Source organism: Ustilaginoidea virens, chromosome 5, assembly GCF_000687475.1.
Source record: "Ustilaginoidea virens chromosome 5, complete sequence".
NCBI lineage: Eukaryota > Fungi > Ascomycota > Sordariomycetes > Hypocreales > Clavicipitaceae > Ustilaginoidea > Ustilaginoidea virens.
The window spans coordinates 908,906-927,088 of NC_057320.1; the positions used below are offsets into that span (position 1 = coordinate 908,906).

Sequence of the window (18,183 nt, forward strand, 5' to 3'; positions counted from 1 at the left end):
GCACGCTTCCGTCTGGTCCCATATTCTTACGTCTCACGTCTCCGAAGCCTGCCACACCCAACAACTCTTATACGCAATGGCAAAAGGGCGCCCGTGTTCTTTGTGCAAGAGCATACTCTGGATCCTCGGCTGCACGCGTCGTTAGACTCTGTTGCTGCGCCAAGGTCACCTCCTAAACACGGCATTTCCGAGTCGTTCAATCTCACGACCCTCCTGCGATCCTCGCCCAGCAGCCTCCAACAGTCTTTCCCATGCCTCCATGTTTTTGAGACGAACGGCCTCCTCGGCGGCTCTAACACGCATGCCGCATTTTTCGTACATGCTGATTCTCTCGCCGCGTTCTAAACCAGTGCACTTTGAGACAAATACAGCGGCAAGGCGTGGGTTGCCAGCTTGCAAGGTGAGGTTGTAAAAAGGCTACACACCAAAAACGCCATCAGCTTTATCCTCTTGCAGATCCTTCGTCCGGCAGAAGAGCAACTACCACGCTTGTCATACGTACCTCCCAACCAATAGCGCTTTTGTTACTCTTTGAAATCTCCTCGATTTCATTCCAATCTCGTTTTGCAACGAGAGCGCGAAGTCTTTACGCGTGTAAAGTCAGAATTGAAGCCTTTGTGTAATGTCTTTGCAAAATGCTATGCCACCATCAACGCTAGGAGAGGAGTAACCTACCGGATCCACCATGCCACCTTTTCTGGAACCTTGAACTCGCCTTGGATTTTCTTTGCCCGACCATGATAGCCAAGACGTATAAGCTTAAACATGGTTTCGTGAACGCTGAGGCCGGTAAATGAATCGGTCAAATCTCGGTCCAAGGATTCTTGTATTCGAAGCAGGGTTGTGGTCTCCTTGAGAGCGTAGAGCTCCGTGATATTTTCTTTCGAGTCAGAAAGCAGCTTCGCTGCTAGCGCCAGCTTGTCAGCTGAGGTACGAGCATTCGGTTGCTGAAGGGATTCCCGAATGAACACGTTCGCGCCGTCCACTCTTCGGTCATCCTGGTAGTAAAGGTCCTTGAGCAGCGCGTTATCACCCTCGGCAATGGCTGCTGACTCTATAATAGCCGTAGCTGTCGGACGAGAATTGATGACCCGGAAAAACGATGCCAAAGGTAACTTCTTCTTGAGCTTCAGCAGGACAGACAGTATCAGGTCGCTGTCTCCACTCTCAATCGCCTTGTCCAAGGCAAGTTCATCTTCTTCCATGTCCAGAAGAAGAGGCACTTGTCGTCCTCCGCGGGGCTCGTGATTGAGCAGCTCGGTTGCCAGCCGACTGCGACCCTCGTGGTAGGCAGCGCGCGCGATTTCTTCAAATGAGATGCCAGGTTTCCCGGATAGTCTCTCCACTACTAGACGGCAAATCGTGTCGTCGTCGTCCGCGCCAATGCGCACCTTGGCGCATGCCCAGTGTACATATATTCCATCCGAGGGAAGCTTCAGGTATCTAGCAATCTTCAAAGCAAGGAGATACTCATGTCGTTGCAGCAGTCGCTGTATCAGCCTCTCCGGGGTCAGGCGATGATATTGCTCAAACGACAGAGGCATGCCTATTTTGAAATCACGGACGGCGTTCAAGACACGCAATGTGTCGCACATGTCGACAAAGTCGTCGCTATTGTAAATGTCAAGGACAGACTTGCCCAATGAGGCGGCCTTCAAAAGTCGCTTTTGCCATTTCGTCTCAAACTCTCGTCCCGCAGCGTTGACGCACGTGTCGACGGCCTCGGTGAGGTTGGCACGAATCAACTGGATGTAGTCATCTGCCTTTGGCGATTCCAACTCCAACTGCCCGATAGCATCCAAGAGAATGGATGCCGGCGATGACTGGGAGGCGTGGCCAAACACGTCCAGGGTGTCTGTCGGAACTCGCTCTAGAAACTCGCAGAAATCATTTGTAATCAGTCTGGCCCCATCATACTCTTTAAGAAGCAGCAGCATCATGTGTTAGCTCATGTCCCCACCAAGTGAGTGCCGAGTTCAAGCATACCGGAAATGACGTGGACCCTTGTGCTGTCGTAAATATAAGACGAAGACACATCCCCGGGACCGATTATGTGCACCTCGTCTTCCCACGCAATTAGCGCATCACTTGCGCACCATTCGACATACTTTGGTGGGGTTTGCGAGTCGGAATTGTGCTCGAACAGTTTCTCTTGAAAATCACTCGAGATGATGTGAGCAATGCCAACATTCGCATACAAGTTGATGTACCGACCATCCGGCGAAACGCTGATGTGGCTGAACGGGCCACTATCCAGAAACTTGTCTTCACAGTCCGTGGCATCGACGACATAGACCGTTGTTCCAATACTGATAAGAACTTCGACAGACCGAGACAGCGTGTTGTTGGGTGAGATGATGGCCCAGGAATGGATCTCACCCTCTGGTATGGTTGCCAAGAGTCGCGGTCGCGGTTCCGAATACGACGAAACCGTGACCAGAGTGTTGTTTCCCAAGAGAGCCACCATGCCGCTGTCATAGAAACTAACGAATCCATGTCAATAGCCTTTGCGAGAAAAGGTGTACATTTGAACGCCCTTACCGACAAGACTCGACCCCATAGTTGTCTGCCCCGTGGCCGAGGGTGAAGTTGCTAAAGTCTCCTTGCAAGTTGTAGCAGCGAACGTTTCCGTCGGCTGTTACCACCAACAGAGACTCATCTTCTGACCAGCCTAAGCTCTTGATGTGGCCTTTGTCCCAGGGGATGGCTCGGAGCTTCTTTCCCGCCAAGCTGTAAATGTCAATACTGGGCTTGGACGAGCGACCTGGTTGGTGAGCCTGCAGCTTTGAATCGTCCTGCCAGAGAGCTGTCGACAAAAGTTAGAAAAGATGATGTGTCTGTCAAGTCAGATGAGAGAAACATGAACCGCAAGGGCCGGCAAGTACACGCTGTCAATGTGTTGACGATACCTGTCGCTTTGCCCGGGCGTAGCGAAACAAGTTCTTGCAAACAGAGAGGCCACTGTAGTGATTGTACGGAGATCATGGCATACCTAATGCACCAGCGTAAGGGGCCCCAACAACAAGATAACTGTCCAGGTCCAAGTCTTGGTCGAACACCTCGGTGTACTGTTGCGTTTTGCGAAACCACTTGTCTCCCACGCTCTCCCAGTCTGCTCTGGCATGTAAAATGTCCATCATGATTTGAAGTTCATCCTGCAATGCTTCATCTGGGACCGGTCGGCAAGCAAGCACACTTGACGCAAGGCGGGAGGGGAAAGAAGTTGAGGCGCAACGACGATCAGGAGCTCTCATCAACTGGGCCAACCGAAGCTTGCCATGCCAATATATGTAGGTGCACCCACTGTCGGTAGTCGCGGCCAAGCTTGCGCCACACATCGCAAACCTTGGCCTCCTTGGCTCCCGATGGTCGGGTTATTCCTCGGCTAATTAGGACCAAGGGCAGGGCCGTCAGTCCCGCCCTGGGCCTCATTATCCTCCCTCGTATCAAACGTGCATGGCATAATCAACTCGTACCATCAAGCTTCATCTGTAGTTGTTTAATACATGTACCCCCCGCCCTTAACCACGACATGCCGGACTGGAGAGACGAATACCTGACATCTCTCAACGATGTCGAGCTTCACAACCCCGTGAATATGGAACTTATGCAGACGTGTTTGTTCGCATCCGAAGCTTGGCTTGCCCCTCCCGTTATTGTCAAGTCAAGTGATGGGGGGGCATCTGGCTAACCAAACTTTCCTCCCCAAGGTTCACAAATGGCTGATCGATTATCTGCATTGGAGGCGGAAAAGGCATTCTTGGAAACTCGTCTCTCAAAGTCCAACTCTGGTGACATCAGCATGGGCTCAAAACCCGGGGCTTCGCCAGCAGCTGATGATCCCGGAGTGACGCAACTACGTCTAGACCTGGCAGAATCTCTCCGGTCCAAGGGCGTCGCGGAAAATCGGTTGCGCGTAGCGGAAGAGGAGCTTGCCAAACTGCAGTCCAAGTCCAAGGATGACTATCGTTCAATCAAGGAGATGACCACGGAGAGAAACACGCTCAGAACCAGGCTCAAAGACCGAGAGCACGAGCTTCGGGAGAAACGAAAGTTGCTCGAGGTAGGTTCACGAAGCCGTCAGGTTTTTTGTTGGCTTAGAAGCCAGCGGTTGAGGGCTAATGACAATGCTAGCAAGTACAAGATGAAATGATTACTCTGAACCTTCAAGTGTCAATGGCCGAGAAAGAGAGAGACAGAGTGAAGAAGGAAAACAAGGAATTGGTCGACCGATGGATGAAGCGCATGGCACAGGAAGCTGACGCCATGAATCTCGCCAACGAACCATTATTCGACAAATAAGCTTGCCACCATTGCAATCGTATCCCCAGTCCCTCCGCCTCGGCCATCGATGGGGGAGGGAAGGCTTCAACCTACGACGAAAGCGCTGCGCATCTTTATGCCTGGTGTATTGGGGTATGTACCATATATGCCAATGCTCCTCTGCACCAAACCATGAATTCGTCACGAATATCCAACCTCGAAAACCTCGAACAACCCATACTCTGGCAACAAGCACAATTTGGCCGACTCCTGCTATTTACGGGCGGAGATGAAATATGGCCCTCCAGCATTGGTCCAGCTCACAAAGCCTTCGGGATACGTGCATTCTTGCACATCAAGGATGGTGCTACCCACGTCGTTGATGTTATGGGTGCTCTTTAGGTCTGCCACGAAGGATCTCAGGGAGATGATTCTGCAGCCTGCTTTCAAGTCCAAGAACATGCGGACCAAGTCATCGTTTAATTGCGATGTAAACGCTTTGTTGTTGACGAGTACAACATCAGCTCGTTTGAGTGCCTCGTGAATAACGAGATTCTTACGAAAGTCTCCCCGCTCGAGATGAACCCTGCCCGGCCTGATGCCCCAGAGCATGCACCTCGCCTCGAATTCCTTGATCTGGGCTTCGGCTAGGTTGCAGGCGTTTTCCATCATTTCGCAACCCCAGCTCTCGCAGCCGATTTCGAGCGCAGCTTGTAAACAGACGTTACCGACCCCAGATCCCAAGTCGACAAATACTTGATCCGAGGTCATCTTGGTTTGTTCGACGAGAAGTTTCGAGATGAAGGGATGGAGCAGCTCCCCGTAGACAAAGTCGGTACCGTTTTCGTACTTGGATAACAGTTCCACCCTGGGCGCGACGGTTCTGTCATAGACTTGATCCAGGATGAAAGCCACGAGGTGCCGGGGGAGCTCGTGCAAGCGGTCAAGATTCTTCGCAATGATTCCGTCTTCCACCAAACCCAAGAGCGTTTCGTTGTACTCGTGCAAGGCTGCTTTGAACCCTGCCAGATCCTGAATATTTCGGTTAGAGGCTTTTTCGAGTCGTCGAATGAGCCCAGTATTATGGTTGGTGAAAGGCTCCGCTTCGTCGTCGGTAAGATATGTTTCCGCGACGTGGCGGACAATCCGTATGCTGGCCTCGACTGCGTCGATCTTGTCCTTGCCCCAGACTAGTTCGAACCTGAAAAATCATCAGCCAGAATGAAAAAAAAATAAATAAAAATAAATAAAAAAAATAAAATAAAAAAAACCAAGAAGAAAAATGAGGTCAGTCTTCTAGATTAGTGTGTGTAGGGAGACATCAAAAGCAAGTATAAAGCCAATAGTTGGCGTACGCACTTTTCTCTGGGCTGCAGGCTGGGATATTGCAACTCTATGGCAACGTCTTCCTTCTGCGCTCCCATTACGGGCACACACTTGGCTTCCAGCGACGCCACCTCGACGGCGTGAATGAAGTTGAGCCTATCGTTTCGTCCGTCGAAGGCTCTTGCGTGCCTGAATTTTCGTTTCGAGTCCAGGTGTTTATCTTCTGACGCGCTTCTGCACTGCCTTTTCCGAGCGTCTAGGTCCATCCAGCCATCGTCTTCAGCATCGCTGTCTTTGTCGAAAGCAATCCGTTCTGTCCCTGGCGATGGCTTTGCGGAAGACGAGCCACCCGATTTCCGCTTCCGCTCCGAAACGTTGTCATCGACCGACGAGGGGCATGGCGAATAACTCTTGTGACGGACGACAGAAGGCTTGGGCGATGGACGGATAGCGGGTGAGGATCGTGACGAGGCGGCTGCGGTGGACGCTGGGCCGGGACGCGACTTTAATTTCGGCTTGCTCGGCGTCGGGGCTCGTTCCACGACGACCTTTTCTATCCGAATCCTCGGTGGACCAACCTTGAACTTGTTACCCTTGCCGCCAAGGAGAGGCATGGCGACAGAAAGGGCAAAAAAAAAAAAAAGAAAAAAAAAAACTAAGAAGAAGAAAGGGTGTGCCTTAAATGTCGGGGTCGGGGTGCACGAGTTGCGTAGTCTAGGATGGATAATTTTTTTTTTTTGCTCTTCGAGGAAAGGTGTTTGGAGACGTGGCGCTCCGGCCACGTCGGTTCGGTTTTAGTGTGTGTGTCTGGTGAGCCTTAGCCTCGTCTGCGGACGACCAGCGACCGCGACTGCGACTGCGACAGCGGCGGGAAAGCGTGGGGCTGAATGGGATTACGAAGCACCGACAGTTACCTGATGGCGGGAGAGCAGAGACAAGAAAGGAAAAAAGAAGGGTAAGGAATGCCGAGAAAGGAAGGGTGGCAGTTGTGTGGGCTGGTACATAGTTACGGCACCAGTCGAGACCAGGCCAAGTCGTGACGGGGGGCGAAAGAAGAAGGGGAAGGGGAGGGGGGGCGCCCGAAAAAAAGAGAAATAAAGGAAAAAAAGGGGAGAACAGATGGGAGGCGACATGGTTTGGCAGAAATTGAAGACTTGCCCAATGAGGCCTTCACATGGCCAGTGGGCGGCTCTGGGCCCCTTTGGAGACTTCCAAGACGCCTGGGCTCCAGGTGATCGATCCCGTACCGCCGCCTGGGCGAATGGCGAATTGGCAAACTTTGAACATTGAACTGTGGTGGGGGGACGGAGTACATGATGCAAAGTGGACAAAGGTGAAGAAGAATACTTGACATGAGTCAAAGCCGCAAGATGACCAAGTGATTCCTTTTTTTTTTTCTTTTTTTTTTCTTTCTGTAAATAAAGATGCATCAAAGCTGGAAGCGTCCAGTCTACTCTATAAATTACCACAAAAAAAAGATGGAAAGAAAAAAAGAAGAGAAGAGAAAGAAAAAAAGCTAGAGTGCATATCCCGTCGGTTTCGAGGGCGCTCGCCAACCCACGTACCGTACCGTACCGTACCATACCGTACGTAAAAAGTTGGGCTCGGCTCCGACGATAACTGTATCGTGACCCATGTCGACGCTGCTTTGGTGCTCCGGCCTTTGCAGCGAAGCGCATGAGCACCAAGGACAGACCAGACCAGACCAGACCAGACGGCAGCATCCGAGTCCGTCGCGCGCTGCATGCAGCCCCCGAATCTGTCACCGAGAGCTGCAGGGACAAAAAGGAGCCGACAGCGGAACGCGCCAGGACGGACGAGACGTTACTCAAGTAGCCGATGCACAATGGCACGGCGGCGCGCACCACACAAGCACCACCAGGCCCTGGAGTTTTAAAAACCGTCGAGTATAATTCAAGTAGCCGTGCCCAGCGCCGTGCTTTGATGCCGAAAGAAGGAAAGAATAAAAAGACCCGGTCCCTCTTCCCCACCCCCCGTCTCGAAAGCAACTTGACCAAAGGGCAAAAAAAGAAACAAAACAAAGCCGAAGCCAGACTGCCGCAGGTTATAACCCCCGTAGCCATTGCGCCCGAGCCTCCCACTCTACCCGCACTCTTGGACTGCATGAACACAGGTCAGGTATATATACTTTCTCAAGGGACGAAAAGAAAAAAAAGAAAAAAAAAAGCAAGCAGGTCGAGAGATGGTGACGCGCTATGATTTGTCCGGCAGATAGTAGTAGACACTCTGGTGGACGTGGTCGGCAAAGTAGTGACTTCTCGTCAGAGGTATCGACGCACCGCTGTCCCCCGCCCACACGCCGGTGTAATTGCCATGGCGGAGAGCGCAGTCATCATCCTCGCTGACGAAATAATCCACGCGCAGCTCGATGGAGCCGGCATCCCTGAGCGCCGTCCCGCAGCGCGGGGAGTACTGCCGAGCAGGCGTCGTCGGATCCGGCAGCGAGCCTCGTAGCTGCTGGTCGACGCCATACTGGCTGAAGTCGTCGGCGTCGAGGGAGCCGACCAGTGTGCCTTGGCTGTCGTTGGCGCGCACGCTGGGAAAGATGCCGCCGAGGCGTGGTGGATCGGTCGCAAGAGACGGGCGCCGACAAGACGGTTCTCTCGATGCGGGTTTTGCGGGAGCCGAGGCCCGGGCTTTGGCAAACGGCATGGTCTGAGAAGCCCAAGGAGCTGTTGAGGGAGGCGAGATTCGCGCGTTTGCGTGAGTGCGCGGTCGTGGTTTTGGAAAGAGCGGCTTCTCTGCGGAGAGTGCGCGAGACTATCGGCGTCGGTCAAGGCCGGTGGCTGAGCCTGGTAGAGCTGGGGGAGGACATGCAGGCCAGGAGCCAAGTCAAGGAGAACCGTGGCTGGCAAGGACAAGGAAAAGAACGAGCGTGGCTCAAGTGCGTATCGGTCGAAAAAGGCGTGGGAAGCAATGGCTAGGGCAATGCCGTGGAGTGGGAGCAAGGCAAGAGGAACAAGAGGCGCTGGCTATATCTACTTGGTCGCGCAAGGTCAGGTCAGGTCGTGTTGAAATCGCCTTTGTCTGGAATTCCGCAGATGGAACTATGGGGGAGCGAAAAGCACTGACCTTGATGCCAAGCTCCATTGGCAAGGAGCCTCCCCTGTCTCTGGCAGCCCGTGAAACAGGGATGCTGGCCAGGAGATGGGCTGAAGCTATCGACCCATGGGCACCAGATACCGCACGCACGGGTAACCGAGTACGTACTGTGGAACACGGTTTGGATCCAGATTGGTTAGTTGTGAGAGAAGCCCAAGCCGGGTGTCGCCAACCAAGGAGACGCACTGAATAGGGAGGCCATGTCGGGCTGTCTCGTCATGTCGGCACTCGAGGTCACTGGTAAAGCAGCTCGACAGCTAGCCCTAGTCAAGAGCATTCCATGGCAACAGAAGTAACGTTGATCTCGTTCCTTCCTTGATTAGAGCACCCTGGCGGTTGACGTCTCCCCCGCATTTGGCCCGACCAACCAGGGGCGTCGGGGGCAGTTTACCTAATGCAGCAAGTGGAACGAATAATAACTGTCAATCAGTGCTCGTTCTCTCGTAATTTCAACATCCTCCCCCCTTTCCTTTTTACCCCATATTTCATTCTGCCCTACTCAAATCAACGTCTGGTGCCGTGCACAACACCGGCTCCGCTACGGCGACACGCCGAACCAAAGTTGACGAGTAAATCAAACAACCCAGACGTGCAAGTCGCCGTCCGCAGCTGCATGCGTGCCTCGAGCCACAGCCGCGTTGGTCGACGGCGCCGCCATTCATGCCGAGCTTGGACTTGGACCTGCCGTGCCTCCTTCACGCCTCGCACTGGTCTTCGGGCTGTTTTTTTTTTGTTCCGCCAGCAAGCCAAGTCGATCCAATCAGGCGCGTTCAAAGTTAGCAATGGAAATACGGCAGGAATCCGTGCGTGCGTGCGTGCGTGCGTTTCAAACAACCGGCAAGGAGACGCACAGCCGCACAAGGCTATTATTGGCAATGGCGACAACCCTTCGGGGTAACTTGCCGGCTCTGGCGAGGATTGACCACGGTTTACCGAGAACACCACGCCTTCACATGACCATCGACTCTGTCTGGATGGTTTGACACCTTTTCAAGACCTTGCCGTGCCTAGCTCGACGTCGAACCAGGGTAGAATCAGTCCGATGAACCCTCTCAAGGGCCCTGATCTTGCCGTGACTGGTGCCTGATTCGATGCTTGCCACCTCGCAGACAGCGCATATTTGGAAAGATGAAAAAAAAAAAAAAAAAAGGGGGGGGGGGGGGGGGGGGGGGGGGGGGGGGGGAATCGGCTACCCCCCTACCCCTTTCAATCTCATCATACATTGATCGCTGTACCCTCCCAGGAACAACCGGTGAAGAAGCCAGTGAGGTGTCACTCGGCACGCCTGCTGCCTCGGCCTGGAAATGCTTGCCGTAGCTCAAATCATGACGCCCTCTGAAATGCCGAAAGCCCGAGCCGCCAGACGACATACCTTGTGCTACTACCACTGCCCTTGAAGAGACCCCCACCGCCACCGCCTGGGCTCGACCGGGAGCTGCCGCACGAGGGTAATGGGAACAAGATTGCGTGCTTCGCGTCCGCTGATGTCGTACGTGTGAAAAGCACTCGACTTGTTTTGTCGGCACCAAGCTCCGCAAAGGAATGACGGCTATGCAGATTTGCATCTCCAGATGCACATCTCCCAACTCCGGTGAAAAAAAAAGCAATTGCCCGGCCGGGAACTGGTCTTTCATAACGGACTTGCGCGTTTGTGCCGCATCACGCTGTGTGACCCAACTTTCAACTGCAAACAGGCCAACACGGTCTGTTTGCGAAATTTCCAATGGCATTCATAGCTATTCATAGCTCGTTGGGTCCGGATCCGGACGTTTGCGCCAAATTGCATGGCGGTTGGTGCAATTAGCCAATGAATCTCGTGCGGATTCCCAACCCGGAAACACGGAAACAGAACAACCACCACCCTTCTTCTTCATCTTGGCGGCTGTTTGTTGAGCATTTGTCTCGTTGCTGGATACGGAGCACACGGCATGACTGCTGGACGGAAAGACTGGCAATGCTGAACGGCAATGTACTACTTGTACGTAGGGGAAATGGTAGCCGTTCTGCACTCAGAAGCTTTGCGCCTCACCTGTGTGACGGCAGTGGGAAATTCTTGGCACACAAAAACTCATTTTCGTTCTATCTCTTGAGCGTTCTCTGTTTTTCGGCATCGGTAGCCACGTTTCTGCCTTCAACCAGCAGCCCTTTCTTCCTCCTCACGCTGTCCATGTACCTTTTGGCGACGTTTTCCCTGTCCGCCAGCTCACCGAGATCCTCCAAGTCATCCTCTGTGAAAGGCACCCAGAAAGGATCTTGGTCCAGAATTTCGAACCCAGCAAAGACCAGCTGCGGTTGCGCGGCGCCACTGGTCCTCTTGCGCATCTCGTCTGCGAACCCGAAGCTTTCAGCCACGGGGAGCACCGCCTGGATGGTGAAGAACGGAGTGCCTTCCTTCATGGTCTCGGCCATGACGCGGCCGCGGCGCCGGGTGAGAACGTCGTACACGCGGCCGAGGACTTCGGTGGATGCTTGGATTTCCACCATGTACATGGCCAGCATGAGACGGGGAGACCAGTCGAGGAAGGCGGACCGCACGCAGGCTTGCAGCGTCTTGATGATTTCGCTCGTCAGTCGACTGAGCTTGTCTCGCGCGGAGAGCTCGTCCTCGGGAAGATCTAGCGAGACGTCTTCCACCAAGACGGCAACCCCCTGCAAGGGCTCGCTGCAGAGCGGCCCCTGTGCCGTGGCGAGCTGGAAAGCGTGCGTGATTTTGTCGGAAAGATGGCTCGGATGCAGCGCTTCGCCAGCCCGTGGCAGGGCGACCTCCTTGTCCTCGTGGGATCCAAACACCTTGCGCAAGATGCCGTATTTGGTCGCATCGATTAATAAGTTGGGGCCGGTGCGCCTCGGCCCAAAAGCAGCGATGCGGTCCGCCCTGTTCTTCCAGACATCTCGTCCCTTGCCGCTCTCCAGCTGCTTCTGGAGCTGAGTTTTCAGTTCCTCCACGGATAGCGAGCTCGGCGCCGTCCTGACTGCTGCGTTGACATCGGCAGCACGACCCTCATCGCCACCCTCTTGCGCTAGTTCCTCGCCGCTCTCTGCTGGCTTGCTCTCAGAGCAAAGCCGCTTGATGGCATCGGCATTCCGGAGCAGAAAATCGGTGACTTCTGACGGAAGGGGCCTGACGCGTAGGCGTATTGTAACTTGTTTCGAGGTCGTTGATTCGATGACGCCCCCCCTGCCGAGCTCCTTGTTCACGGGCGGACGCATCTCGTCCGCCCGTACAATGGTCTCCCTGTACGGAACAATGGGCGCGCCGGCCTGGACGTCGCATCGCGCAAATCTTTCCTTCAGATCCGTCAGGCATCTTTCTAGGTGCAGCTCCCCTGCCGTCAGGAGCACGTGCTCTCCGCTTTCAAACTGCTCATACTCTGCACACGGGTCGCTCTGCACCAGGAGCCCCAAACCTCGAATCATCTTGTCCAGGTCCGCGGGGTTCACGGGCTCCAGGGCAACTCGCACGATTGGTTTGCCGGCCATTCTCACACCCGCAAGATTGACAGCTCCCTCGAGCTGGCTGCAGAGGGTGCCAGACTTGAGGATCTTCCCTTCCAGACCGCCAATGCCGAAAACCACACCGGCAGGGACCGAGTCCAGGGATTCCAGATTCCTTCCCATCAGCATGTACAGAGCTGTGACCGTGACTTGCTGCGGCTCTGGTTCGGCATCGGGAGCCGCGGGTGACCACTTTGGCGGGATGACGTAGAGCCTGTCGCCAACGGTAAGCGTGCCCGAGTAGATTCTCGCAAACCCAATCAGATGCTCAGGGTCAATCTTTTGCTCCTCCTGCTCCGGTGCGCCGGCGTCGTCGATGCAAGAGCTGCGCAAGGTTTGCGCAAGGTCGGTGATGGGACGCTCATTGGCGGCTTCCTGTGCCGCCTTCGCTGCCTCGGCTCGCTTCTTGCGTGCCAGTTCTCGAGCCTCTTCGCCGCTCATCTTACCAGGCTGCCTCCTGTTCTCGGGTAATTCGCTCTCAGGTATTGACACCATTTTGCTGACGTAGGCAACCACGGGATGCGGTTTCTCGCATTTGAAGGACGTCATAGCCTGCTTGATAGCCTCGTCAACGGCATCCGACCCCGGCGACTGTTCGATAAGATCGGGAATTCGTTCAGCCTGGGCTGCTGCTGGCGATGGAAGAGATTCCACTACGGATACCAGGAGAGCCGTCGAAAGGGGCAGCCACGAGGCAAAGACTGTTGTCAACAACAGTCGCGGGTCCCGAGCTCGGACAATGTGCGGTGGTATCGCAAGGTTCAGCGACTTGGTAACCTTTTCCATCATGACGGGGTCACCTTTGCCGACGTCACCACCGCAAGCAGCCTGGTAGACGGTCCATACGGGCTCCAAAACGAGCTGAACAAACATGGGTTTCAGATTCCGCCCCCTCAAGTGCTTCGGCCCCAAAACCTTTTTGCTCTTGGGATCCAGATAATAGTTGCCCCAGAGCACCTTCTCCATCACGCCGCGCTTGAATCCGAGCTTCTTTTCGTACAGGCAGGCAAACTGTCGACATGTAAACGCCCATCCGTCAATGGCGCTGCTGAATATCACGTTGTTCTTTTCCGGTGCAAAGTATATGTCCTCATCGTCCCGCTCCTCGAACTGTACTTCCCCTGCGTCTGAAATCTCCTCATCCTGTGAAAGTTGCCTCGCCTTGGAAGCGGCATTCACCCGCTCCTCCATCTTCTCCCTCCAGTTGAGATCTTCTTCCATGCGTTCGCCCTGGAAAAAGCTGCCCAAGACGGCGTTGACTTGCTCGAGGAGCTTGCTCAGGTGCACGTAAGCTTCTGTAGGAGTCATCTTCAGCTCGGTGATGAGCCGATCCATCTTGTTGATAACGAGCAGCGGCTTCAGCTTCTCCGTCCACGACTGGCGCAAAACTGTCACAGTTTGACTGCACACACCCTCCACGGCGTCCACTAGCACGACGGCGCCGTCGCAGAGCCTCGACGCCGTGGACACCTCGCTGCTGAAGTCGATGTGTCCTGGGGAGTCAATCAGGTTGATGAGATACTCTTCCGGCTCGGCTGCCGCTCCCGGGGCGGATCGTCTCAGCATGGAGAAGTATAGCGATATAGCTGAGGATTCCATCGTGATGCCTCTGAGTTGCTCGTCTGGTCGAGAGTCGAGGTATCGTATCTTTCCAGCAAGTTTTGGTGAGATGATGCCGTTTGTGGCGAGCAGCGTATCTGTGAGTGACGTTTTGCCATGGTCGACGTGAGCCATGATGCAAATCTGAAGCTCTTCCCGTCAGAACACAAGGCCTTCTTCTCATTCTTCTTTCTTTTCTATTTTCGCTCAATATCGCTGCACGTTCGATCCTACATTTCTAATGTTCGCGGCTTGCCTTTGTAGGCTTGCCAGCTTCTGCGGAGCCACAACAGGCATGGCGGGTGAGATTATCGGATGATAGCTCTGATATCTTTTTTAGCTTCGAAGCGACGCCGAGCAACGGAGAGAAAGAAAAAGCGCTGATGACCTGGGCAGCCGAAAACATCAAGGTCTGTCGTTCCTTATGAACAGCTTCGGCTATTTTAGCTCCTACAAGATGTTGCGGGATTCTGGGGCCGCGATTTTGTCTCTTTTGCTTTCTGTAGTGGTGCTGCTCCACGTCTTGTCTGATTGGATCATGGCGTATGACTCCTTTGGAAAAAAAAACGGAAAAGTGCTCCACTATGACAGCAAATAAGTCTAACCTGGCACACGATGAGTCGACGCACAAGACAGCCTAAGGTAAAAAAAAAAAATAAAATAAAATAAAATAAAATAAAAATACGGGGAAAAAAAATTGGCATCCACAGAGGCATGAATTCTCGGGAACTCATCTCACTAATTAAATGTCTCTAGTTATTGCCCGCTCCGGTGCTCGTTACAATTGAAGTCTGCGACAACTCGCCCCCCCCCTTGTGTTTGCCCCACTTCGTTGAGTGGATGAGGTACTTCCCCCACCATGAATTTTCTCGGTACCTGCAAGCGATATGCAACCAGCCCGCACAAAGCCGTCGCGATAGACGCATATCAGCAACCACAAACCCTAAAATACGAAAATTCCGCGAGAGCGTGGAGGCGAGACCCCCCCCCCTTCCTCAGGCGAAGAGCAAAACTTCAGTGCGCTGGCCCCTCAATCCCCCCCCGAAGTTCTGAAACGTTGGGATACTGGACGAGACGAAGACGACGGCGGCGGCGACGAAGGACCGGATTAAAAAAAAAAAAGGCAGATCATGTCGACGTACCAGAACGGCGTGGCTCCAGCCCGCGCGATTGATGATGACAGCGACGTCGAGGAGGAAGCTCTGGTAGCCGAGTACAAAGAGCAGGTCCAATATGAGGACGGTGACGAACTCAGCCAGACCACCTCTTTGAACATGGCGCAACAGACCGACGACATTCAAGCGCGCCTTATCCAAGCTGCCCAACCTCTCGACTTCTCAGCGCCTTTGGAAGTCAAGTTTCAGAGCTACGACTCCTACTGCAGCTTGTTCCATTTCATCTTGAACTCTGAGGGACCTGTCGACTTGGAGCCCCCTTCGGTTCGTTATGAATCTCCCCGCTGAATTTATGTAGCTTCCGAGATTTTGGGGGTTTCGTTGGGCTTTGTGGCGGCTAATGTGTTGCAAAAAATAAATGTGTCGACGGGACTGTATAGTATTACTGGGCTTGGGATGTCATCGACGAGTTTATTTACCAGTTCAACTCCTTCTCGTCGTACCGATCGCGGATCGCGCGCCAAGCCTCCAACGAGGAGGAGATTCAGATCCTGCGGGAAAACCCCAACACGTGGGGTTCTTACAGCGTCCTCAACGTCCTGTATTCTCTGATTCAGAGATCGCAGATTACCGAGCAGCTCGCGGCCATGAAGCGCAACGAGGACCCCGCGGCCGTTGCTGGCGAATATGGCTCAAAGAACCTGTATAAGATGCTGGGGTACTTTTCCATCATTGGCCTCCTCCGTGTCCACTGCCTGCTCGGAGACTTCAGCCTGGCCCTCAAGACGCTCGACGACATTGAGCTGAACAAAAAGGCCATGTTTGCCCGGGTCATGGCCGCGCACTTCACCACCTACTACTACGTGGGCTTCTCCTACATGATGATGCACCGCTACGCCGATGCCATCCGCATGTTCAGCCACATCCTCATCTATGTGTCGAGGACCAAGAACTTCCAGAAGAACGCGCAGTACGACTCCATCACCAAGAAGAACGAGCAGATGTACGCCCTGATTGCGATTTGCGTGGCATTCCACCCCACGCGGTTGGACGACACCATCCACAGCGCGCTCCGTGAGAAGTACGGTGACCAGCTGCTCAAGCTGCAACGCGGCGGGCCCGAGTCACTCCCCATCTTTGAGGAGCTCTTCCGGGCCGCGTGCCCCAAGTTCATCACGCCGGTTCCCCCAGACTTCGACAACCCCGAGTCCAACATTGACCCTGTCGAGCACCACCTGGCTGTTTTCATGGACGAGGTCAAGACCAACATGTGGAGTCCAACAATCAAGTCCTACCTCCGGCTCTACACCACCATGGATCTGAACAAGCTTGCCGGGTTCCTCGAAGTCAAGCCTGAGGAATTGCGCTCGTGGCTTCTGGTGACGAAGCAGCGTACGAAGCAGCTGCGATATCAAGACCAGGGCCTGCTAGATGGCGAGCTAGTCAATGTCAGCGACCTCGACTACGCACTCCAGGGTGTAAGTCCCCGCCCTTTGCTTTTTGCCCCGGGGGATTCCCCCAAGATGGGGAAAAAGAAAAAAAAAAAGGACGAGAAAGAAATCGCCGCAGCTGACAAGTTTTCTTTCAGGATCTAATCCACATCTCCGAGGCCAAGGTTGGCCGCAAGTTGGTAGACTGGTACCTCCGAAACCTGGCTCGTACATACAATTAAGTCGGCTGCTACGCGGTGCGAAAAAAAAAAAAAAAACTATAACAAGCTCAGGACAAACAAGGACGCGGACGTGAAAAGGGGAGAAGATGAATGAGGGCCAGTGACGGAAAGGCCGGACAGACAGTGCGGCACGCGCGGCTGCCAGCCAAGCAGCGGGTTGCGTTGTCCAGGGACGGCAGGCTGACGGGAGAGTTCAATGTTGTTTGCGGCGACCGCCCCTGGGTATGTGTGATGTACGCAGGGAAGGCCATGCGGCCGACTGCATGGCATTTGGCGTCACGGAGTTAGGGGATTCATCTCTTGTGCGGGAAAGAACGAAAGAACGAAAGAACGAAAAAAAAAACATGAAAGGCGGGGACAAGTCAGCACGAGGTGCTGCATCGAGTCGACGCGGCTGTGGACAATGGGACGTTGCATCCTCTTCTAGTTTTAGGTGCATTACGGATGCATTATGTTTGCTTGCTTTCTACTTGGGCCTGCAGGGCAGCGTTTCCGGATGCGATCTCGAGAAGCGTCGAACCCTTTGCCGAGGTTGGTGCAGAGCACGCACACTGCAGCGCCTCTGTCAGCATGATCATCTATCTGGTCGTGACGTGACGCGACGTGACGCGACATGACATGACATGCCTGGTGAAGCTTAAAGCCGTGCCGTGCTCCGGGGAGTCGATAAGACGCAGCGGGCTTGTTCTCCCGTCCAGGTCGCGACAGCTCCCAACGTCGCCCGTCAGCGGGTAAAGACGCTCTGCGCCGCCCAGCACCGGCGGCAGTCTAGTCGCGAGCTGCGGGATCAACCCGACCGGATTTCTTTGCACGCTTCGCCGGTGGTTGCATGGTCTCGCCTGCACCCCGGGCATCCACGGGCGGCGCCAATATCCCAGCTCGCGGGGGGGGGGAGTTACGGCACCGGGATGCATCCGGGGCGTACTCGGGAGTCCGTACTAGCAAGCTGAGCTGGATAAGAAGTACGGAGTGACGTGGGTCTGGTCTGGCCTGGTCTGGTCTGGGTCAGCAGAAGCCCAGCATCATCTCATCAGTTGCCCTGCGCGTACGGAGTATGTATGTACTGTGTGGGTGGCGAACTTGGGGGCAATTTCCACGCACCGCAGTGCTTTTCGGAGCACCTGGGGGGGGGACCTGGCACCTGCGGGGGTGCGCCTGTTTGTTGGTCATGAAGCCTCGCATAAAGGCACTGGGGTCGAGACGATACATTGTACGCGGTACGGAGTTACCAGACCAGACCTGCCCTTGGCAAAGTCACATGATGGCTGGTCATGATGGCTAGTGGTGGTGTTTAGCACTAAACAAGTCGGAGGAGCTGGGCTCCAGCCCTGGAGGGAGAGGGCACGGACCAGACTTCTGCCCGGGGGGGGGGCGGGGTCTGGCCCGGCGTCAGCGAATTCAAATTGAACAGAGAAACCGGCACGAGGGGGGATGCCATGATCATGGATGCCAGCGCCACCGTGCCACCGTGCCACCACCGTGCCATCAAGCCATCAAGCCATCAAGCCATCATGCCATCATGCCATCATGCCATCATGCCATCATGCCATCATGCCAGTCAGTGCTTATTGCTGGTGGTTACGAGCTGCG

General features: G+C 54.4%; 7 protein-coding genes across 7 annotated transcripts; 2 read left to right on the plus strand and 5 right to left on the minus strand.

Moving 5' to 3' along the window:
* Positions 1-165: 165 nt before the first annotated feature.
* Positions 166-3,137, minus strand: UV8b_06246 (uncharacterized protein; the record flags this gene model as incomplete). Its single annotated transcript, XM_043143743.1, has 6 exons — positions 166-417; positions 503-584; positions 676-1,918; positions 1,987-2,483; positions 2,542-2,806; positions 2,993-3,137. The coding sequence occupies 6 exons, from the start codon at positions 3,135-3,137 to the stop codon at positions 166-168; spliced, it is 2,484 nt and encodes an 827-aa protein (XP_042999678.1).
* Positions 3,138-3,532: 395 nt separating this feature from the next.
* Positions 3,533-4,302, plus strand: UV8b_06247 (uncharacterized protein; the record flags this gene model as incomplete). Its single annotated transcript, XM_043143744.1, has 3 exons — positions 3,533-3,617; positions 3,711-4,063; positions 4,135-4,302. The coding sequence occupies 3 exons, from the start codon at positions 3,533-3,535 to the stop codon at positions 4,300-4,302; spliced, it is 606 nt and encodes a 201-aa protein (XP_042999679.1).
* A 234-nt stretch (positions 4,303-4,536) lies between these two features.
* On the minus strand, positions 4,537-6,203 carry UV8b_06248 (uncharacterized protein; the record flags this gene model as incomplete). The annotated part of the gene is made up of 2 exons (XM_043143745.1): positions 4,537-5,464; positions 5,623-6,203. The coding sequence occupies 2 exons, from the start codon at positions 6,201-6,203 to the stop codon at positions 4,537-4,539; spliced, it is 1,509 nt and encodes a 502-aa protein (XP_042999680.1).
* Positions 6,204-7,803: 1,600 nt separating this feature from the next.
* UV8b_06249 (uncharacterized protein) lies at positions 7,804-8,262 on the minus strand (the record flags this gene model as incomplete). Its single annotated transcript, XM_043143746.1, has 1 exon — positions 7,804-8,262. One exon carries the CDS (start codon positions 8,260-8,262, stop codon positions 7,804-7,806), a length of 459 nt encoding a protein of 152 aa, XP_042999681.1.
* Positions 8,263-8,582: 320 nt separating this feature from the next.
* UV8b_06250 (uncharacterized protein) lies at positions 8,583-8,989 on the minus strand (the record flags this gene model as incomplete). Its single annotated transcript, XM_043143747.1, has 3 exons — positions 8,583-8,588; positions 8,683-8,819; positions 8,899-8,989. The coding sequence occupies 3 exons, from the start codon at positions 8,987-8,989 to the stop codon at positions 8,583-8,585; spliced, it is 234 nt and encodes a 77-aa protein (XP_042999682.1).
* Positions 8,990-10,791: 1,802 nt separating this feature from the next.
* Positions 10,792-14,103, minus strand: UV8b_06251 (uncharacterized protein; the record flags this gene model as incomplete). Its single annotated transcript, XM_043143748.1, has 2 exons — positions 10,792-13,950; positions 14,041-14,103. 2 exons carry the CDS (start codon positions 14,101-14,103, stop codon positions 10,792-10,794), a joined length of 3,222 nt encoding a protein of 1,073 aa, XP_042999683.1.
* Positions 14,104-14,936: 833 nt separating this feature from the next.
* UV8b_06252 (uncharacterized protein) lies at positions 14,937-16,593 on the plus strand (the record flags this gene model as incomplete). Its single annotated transcript, XM_043143749.1, has 3 exons — positions 14,937-15,245; positions 15,362-16,399; positions 16,510-16,593. 3 exons carry the CDS (start codon positions 14,937-14,939, stop codon positions 16,591-16,593), a joined length of 1,431 nt encoding a protein of 476 aa, XP_042999684.1.
* Between the last annotated feature and the right edge of the window lie 1,590 nt (positions 16,594-18,183).